The 7303-nt window shown below is 48.4% G+C and overlaps 1 protein-coding gene and 1 long non-coding RNA gene across 3 annotated transcripts in view; one reads left to right on the forward strand and one right to left on the reverse strand.

Annotated features, from left to right (window-relative positions):
- Window positions 1-1809, reverse strand: part of ZNF318 (zinc finger protein 318) — a 27415-nt gene extending 25606 nt beyond the window's left edge. Inside the window, exon 1 of one of the 2 annotated variants that reach the window (XM_030499533.1) lies at window positions 1234-1809. Coding sequence is in view for 1 of the 2 variants with exons in the window: in XM_030499532.1 (XP_030355392.1) it covers window positions 1234-1614 (381 nt within the window). In the remaining variant the exon portion in view is untranslated. The remainder of the gene's footprint in view (window positions 1-1233) is intronic. The other variant, XM_030499532.1, reaches the window with a different exon arrangement.
- On the forward strand, window positions 1487-5913 carry LOC115613690. The gene is made up of 3 exons (XR_003993470.1): window positions 1487-2434; window positions 3686-3799; window positions 5568-5913. It is a non-coding gene; the product is annotated as an uncharacterized LOC115613690 (long non-coding RNA).
- Window positions 5914-7303: the final 1390 nt, after the last annotated feature.

Below are 7303 nucleotides of genomic sequence, written 5' to 3' on the forward strand. Positions count from 1 at the left end.
GGAACCTGTACTGCCATTAGAGAAGTCAATCCATTCTCTCTTAGGATCCCATCATGCAAAGAATCTTAGCAGACAATATATTTGTGTTGGATTGACTTTCAGCCACACTGATTCCTCAAATCAGCTCACCCTGATACCTGATCAGCTACTTCACAAATACAATGCGAGCACAAGGGAGGGGGCAGAATGTACTGCACAGCATGAGGAAAAAGTGTGTCCCCCATTCTTTTTAATTGTACATGTGCTGGATTGAGTGATCATGGAACCATAGCCTCAAACATCCCAGTATTAAAATCTCTTCTTTCAGCGCAATGCAAACCAACAGGGAACCCATTACACATCACAGTTAATAGTTATCAAACAAGACAATCATTGCACCAAGGAGTAACAAGAAGAAACCTAAATGAGCTAACGCAACTCGCTCAAAAAAGTAACAGCTATACACTTTGGTTTAGTACGAAGGTGTCTGCACCCAAGATAGAATCACTTCAGATGCCAAACCAGAGTTTCACATGCCCAAATCAGATTTTGCCAGGACTGAGCGAGCAGACTGGCACACCTTGTGCACAGCTTCAGCTACAAAGCAGTTGTTATCAAAGAATACCCCTCTAAGATATCAATCTGCAACAGAGACTCCTTTGTACACCTGTGACAGCTGAAAAAACTCAAAGTACTCATTCAACATCCTATTAAAAAAATTATCGTCCCATGAACTAAGCGATGTTTATACAGTAACACAAACCAATGTTAAATGGAGGAAAGTGACTAGCTACATCCTTTGCATTGGCAAATGATAGCATCATCTTTGAGCCTTATCTAAAATGGCTCTAGCCGATACGAGAGGAATAAAAGTGTAACGGGGATTAAAGAAAACAAAACATTATTTGAAATGGTAATCAATTCTTTTTCGCCCAATATGTCTCTCTAAGGAACAGGGAACAGATCCCCCTTCTCCCTCCGCACAGGGAGAGCCCGGGCCCTGTGCAATTCCGCAAGGATCCCGCCGCGCCAAGCCCGGGGCCCTGGCCCCGCTGCTCCCCGCTCCCGCCGTTCTGCCAGGAGCGACACGGGCTGACCCCAGGGCACGACCGGGGACCGGTGCCAGGAGAGACACCCCCCGAGCCGCGGGGGCCGGGGGCCGCGGAGGCGGCGGGAATCCCCCAGCGGCGTGACAGCCCCCGACGGAGGGGGCAAGCCCCACACCGAGACCCCTCAGCGCACGGCAGTAGTTACCCGGCTGCTGCTGCCGTCTCCGTGCTCGCTTCCCCGGCGGCCTCGGGTCCCCCCGGGCCCCGGTGCTCCCGGCGGCGATGGCAACCTTCTGCTGCGGTGTGGCGACGGGGATCGGCGGGAGGCGATGCGGTGGCCCGACGGGGAGCGGTGGCGGCGCGGCGGGGGACGGGGCGAAGCAGAGCGCGGCGGCGAGACGGAGGCGGCGGAGGCGGCGGAGGCGGCAGCGGCGGCGGGTGGCTGCGGGGGAGGGCGGCCGCGGCCTGGCCCCGGCCCCGATGTGCCGGAGCGGGAGGCGCGGGACCCCGACGAGCTGCACTCTTTCAGCCGGTGAGACGACGACGAGGACGAGGGGCCGGAGCGGCCGCTGCCGGAGCGGTACATGATGGCGCCGGCGGCCCGGGGGTCCCTGCGGCCTGCGCGGGCGCCCCGGCTCCTCTGACCCTGCCCCCCCCCGTAACCCCGACTGACCCCCCGCACCCCCCGCGCGTGCGCGCCGCCGGCCGCCCTGCGCGCGCTCCCGAGCCAGACACCGGCGGGGGGGGCGGGGGGAGGCGGGGTAAGCCCGGGCCGCGCAGGGGGCGGGCGGCGGGAGGCGTTGCCGGGGGACGCCCGCACAAAATGGCAGCCGCCGAGCGCCGGTCACGTGTGGCGGGCGGGCTGCGGACCGGCGGGAGGCGGGAGCTCGGGGGGTGCGCCGCTCCCTCACTGCCCGCTCCCGGTCCCCACTGCCCGTGGGGGGGACGCGCTCCCCGCGCTCGGGCGGCTGCTCCATCCTGCTTGAGTGTCCCGCGGGGCTTCCCGCCGCGCCGCCTCTCCGGGACATCCCGGGTGATGGAGCTTCACCGGGGAGCTGCGGGGGCTGCGGGGAGGCGCTGAGGGGTGGATCTCGGTCGGGCCTTGCCACAGGGCGATGATAGCAGCCCTCCAGGTTAAGCCAAAAGCAAAAGGGCTTTCGAGGTGGTTTTTGTTTTGCTTGCAGTGTGCTGTGGAACCTGCCGGCATGGGTGGTGGCCTTAGGCAGCAGTGTGTTAGCGAACAGTCCTTGGCTGCTCGATGAGGCGGTGCTGAGCCTGAGCTTCCAGCTCATAAGGTTTCTGAACAGGTTTCCTTGCCGTGGCTGCCATGAGCTGGGATGATGTGACAGGGGAGGGATCGCTTCGTGCCTCCTCCCTCTCAGCTGAGCACCGGCTAGTGCAGGCAAGTGAGTACAGCAGTTTCGATTCTCGCAAGTGAAGCATGAAATCCTTCTCTTACTTCATGCTGGGGCTGGTGAGGAGGAGGAAGAGTGTTTTCAACTGAAATGGGCTAGCAGTGGAAAGTAATGAGTGCAAAGAAATGAAGGTTCTGATAAAATCCTTTTATTTCCTGAATTCCTGAGTCTTTTTATCTTGTTTAGAAACTGGGCAAAGTTTTGTGCACTGAATTTGTATTTTACTATTAGTTAAATGGCATGTGAGGGCTTGCAATTGGAGACCCAGTCAATTCTTGCAGTCTTGGATGAAATTTTGCCTGTGTTTTGGGGGAATGTATTTTCTAGAACATAACACACCATTAGAAGCATACTACTTACAGCAGCAGCAACCAAGAGCAGGCTGGTGGGTAGAGGTCTGTGATACTATAATAAGGTATTTCTGCTGGGAAGTGTTGTGTACAATTAAATTAAAACCGTCTGCCCCACCTTGACTTTCTGTGTGAGTGCACCACTACACAGGGTCAGGAAATATGCTTAGTTATGCCAATGATCAATGCTATATAAAGACTACTATTTTCTGTTACTACTGTCCACTCCTTCCCCTTCTCTCCTATGGCTGATAATGTTCATCAGTGACCTTAATTCAATTATAAGTATCCTGGGATAAGAATCTCATATTTGAAGAAGCCCAGCGGACTGCAGATCTGCTTCTAGTCGGAGCAAAACACAATGAAGGTTGAGGCAATGGGTACTGTTCTAGCTAACTATGCAAAGTAGCAGATTTGGTGACACATGGAGAAGTACAGAGCTGTGCTTTATAACTACAAATCTGATGTGAACATAGGAATTTCTCCTTTAGTTTTGTATTGTACATCGCATCCAAGTAGCTTATACGGAATATGCTATTATCCCAAATGTGTTCTGTTTCTTCATTAAAAGAAAAAACACTTCCATGCATTAGTGTCAGGTACCTGCGTCAAGCTGTTTCACCAACTGAAATAAGTAAAACCAGCCTAGCAAGAGGGAGGAAATGGACTTGTTTGGTTTTGGACATCTCTTCCATGCTGTTGCTTTCTTCACATCGGTTTTCAAAAAATAATCTTAAACCACAGTTTGGTTTCAAAACAGAGTAAAAAAGCCACAAGCAAAAAACCTGTCAGCTTATATAAAGTTATATTATATGCATATGATATCTAAAAGCTTTGAAAAATCTGAGAACATGAAGATATTTTCTAACAACTTTTTACTTTGTGTCCAAAGGAGGTCTACAGAGATGTCCTTGTGGTTTCTGGTGATAGATTCAGTGGCATTTTCAAGGTGAAGGAATCCAGATACCAGTAACTAATGACTGATCATTAAAACATCTGTACACCAGTAAGTAAACTGTTCAAGACAGGAATGGTAAAAAGAGTTCAGAAGAGAAAAATTCCATTTGTTGGAGAAAAATACTTGGCTGACTCGTGCTCATTAGCATTTTGTAGCACCCTGTCATCTTACTGAGCATTACTCTACAATTACGATTTATAAACTCATTCTGTACTAGCTGCAGTGTCGTCTTTCAATCACATGCTTTGCTGAGTTAAGTTTTTAAAGGGGCTGAGCACCCACAGTAAGATTCAGTTAAATTACTCTTCAAATCAGTACTGAAATTTGGGCCTCTACCTTGCAGAGGTTTTTGTAATACTCCTGTGAATGGCACTCCAGACTCTCACTGGACAAAGGAGGTGCTAGTCAGTCTGGTCTGCTGCAAGGTCAGCTCCCAAACTCCTCTTTGGAATTCCAAAGCTCATCTTTGAGCTTGCAATTAGCTGCTGCTTGGAGAGATTTTTTTAGCTAATTGCGTGCTGAGGGCAACGTTGGGGTAATAACATCTCTCTGAGTTCTCATTAGCGCTCAGATAAGTCGTGGGAGCAAACAACATTGAGAAGGAGGAGAACAGAATGACAAAAGTTAGCAGTAGCTCAGTATGAACAAGTAAGCAGAAATCAGAATTGAGGTTAAGTCAGGTTGGACTGTTGGGTTAAAAAGCAGTGCAGTAACGGAGAAAAAAAGACCTTGACTATAACTTTTTTACCTTTTTATGTCTGACTAGATCCAGGGACAGGAGACAACCATGCAGCACTCCCTCTAATGTTAAATAGCTAAGCTGCTGGTAAGAACAGAAACAATTTCTGTGGTTTTGTGACAATATGAGTGTTCTCATGGGAAGGCACAGTGGAAGATACTCCTTTTGCCTCCTGAACTTAGCGTTAATTTTTCCCCTGGAAAACAGGGCAAGATATGCATGTGGTGTCTTCAGGTTCAGGCAGAGCAGCCTGTTCATGAAAAGTTTTGGACTGAGCCAACTAATCAAGCCTTCCCTGGTCATGATGTCATGGAACTTGAGGATGGTTCAGCTGATAGCAGAGCCCTGGCCGGGAGCACATAAAATGCATCCAAACAGACAATTGCTTTCAGAGATTTTGCATCTATAATTACACAGTTGATAGTTCTGAATTCAAGGCTTGCCTAGGCTGGCTTCTGTTTCAGCTCAATATTTACTTGTAGCTAGGAAGTGGATTGGGCATGCAGCCTGCTCTCATTCCCTGATTCTGAGTCCTGGGAGGAGTATTAAGTCATCTGTTACAAAATAAACTCTTAAGAGAAGGCAGATAGCACTTCCCCACTGGGGGTATATCAATCCAGAGAATTAAAAAACTCTGGATAATAGACAGTGAATAAAATCTGGCCTGCATTGGCCTGTGGGGTGGATTAAATTAAATGTGTTATTATTTTTTTTTCCTTTCATTTTGATTGCTGTGATTTTTTTTTTTTATAAATGTCAGGTGTCTGATTATTTATAATGTGTAAGGTACTTTGTAAGCAGTATACCCATAAGCCTGTACTCCCCATGGCGCACATCTTAAATCAGTCAAATACATAGCAGTAAATGTCCCAGGCAGCAATATTCAGAAGAAGGGAAATAGCCAAAAGGAAGCACGAAAAGGAGGAATGCCTATTTAGATTCTTGCCATGTTCCTGTCTAAATGTACATACACTGAACAGCCACGAGTGATATCAGCTAGGGCAGGGTGGATTGGGGTTCTCCTAGGGTGCCTTTTTTTTCAATAACCTTTATGTTTGTTTTCCCATCTGAGTATAGATAATGCTGTCTGGAGCAAAGAGGGATCTGTGGCTTCTGAAAGCTGTCCATCTTTCAGCTGGAGTGGAAAAGTTCATGCCTTTCAACAAGAAGAGCTTAGGAGAGATGAGCAAGCAGAATGCAGTACGTGGAAAAGGAGAACACTAGAATGCAATGTAGCTGAAATAGAAAAGCTCCGAGAGTGATAAGCTTAATAGAGAGAAGGATGGTCTTTGTCCTGATATCTGAGGACTTCTCTCAGTGAGGGGAAGTGGGTGTTTGGTTGGGGTTTTCTGGTTTGTTTTGGTGGGGTTTTTTGTTTGGGGTTTTTTCATTTGGAAAGGAATAAGACTTCAGAACCATGAAACTGAAAGCTTCAGTTGTTTGCAGCTCATGCTTCAGCCTCACACATCCCTTATTTGCTGTCTTGAGAGTTTGCTGCTTTCACACCATTTTTTTTAAAGTGAAGCTTCCTTGAGCAGAGAAGACATAAAACTTATTGTCAAAGCATGTACAGGAGAGTTCATTTTACAAACCTTTGGACAACCTGTGGGAGACAGAGCAGACTGCCAAATGCAGAGAGTCTACAGGAGCAGTATCTAGGTTGGTCATGAAAAGGCAGCCTTGCAACTCTGACACACAGGCCAAGATTACTTTCATGGCTGTGAGAAATCAGAATGCTCAGAGAAAACAGTTAAACAAGGACATACATACATGTGTGTATGGGTTTAGGAGAACTGCTCTGTTCTGCTCCCTTCAGGGAAACTCTGATTAGAGGGTGCTGTGGCCTCCAAGCTCTTGCTCTTATCTCTGCTGCTTCACACTCCCTCAGCGAGATTGCTCTGTTTTCTCAGACAGGAATGTTACTGATACTTTCCTTCCTCAGCGCCCCACTGATAACACTCTGAAGTTCAGAGAATGCTTTATTGTACTTCTGATGTTGAAAATAGTTTTCTGCCTGTGATGAATTATTCACAGGGATATGCTATTTTTCCCTGGTATGAGAGAGAACTGAGGGAGGGCTTGGGGGAAGTGAAGTATTCACTGCATCTGCTATAAAAATCACCAGTAGCAGCTAAAATTGCTGGGTGGGTGTGGTAACGTTTACTGCACGCTCCTGTTCTTGCCTGTCTGTCTGTCAGGGATGAGCCTGGATGTCCTCCCGTTTTCTGACATTTGGGAAGTTGAGCATTTACTCACCCCCCAATGCAACATGCTCAGCTCGTGTTATTCAGATGATTGCATGAGGTTAAGACGATCTTGCTTTTTACCACTGTCACCTGCTGTGCTAAGAGACTGTTGCAGCTTTGGGCATACTGATCCATTGCTGGCAAAGCACTTTTGCAGCTATTCCGTTTGCTACAAGCAAAGAACACTATCCCTGTAACAGCACGTTTATAGCCATGGAAGTAGTGCCTGGGCTGTCCCTGCTGGCGCTGACTTCTGGAGGCGCAGCAGTGCATAAATATTCCTGTGCTGGTCGGCACAGTGACACTGCAAGTATGTAACGAGTGTCGGTATAGAAACGTCCAGGGTACCAGGCACTATGAGGCAAATGTGCTAGCAGGAGTAAAGTAGAGCACAAAGAAGGAACTAGAGGACTGTTGGGGGAAATCGCGTTATTCATGACCGGGGACTGATTTTAAGTTTGTTTTTAGCTAGAAGATAAAGCTCTGAACGAGCTGCGCGTGTTTAACGCGTTCCCTTCTCCTCCTCCTCTCGGCCTCACGCTTTTGACCTGAATCCCTGACGCTCCC

The sequence above is a fragment of the Strigops habroptila genome, chromosome 10 (assembly GCF_004027225.2).
Source record: "Strigops habroptila isolate Jane chromosome 10, bStrHab1.2.pri, whole genome shotgun sequence".
NCBI lineage: Eukaryota > Metazoa > Chordata > Aves > Psittaciformes > Psittacidae > Strigops > Strigops habroptila.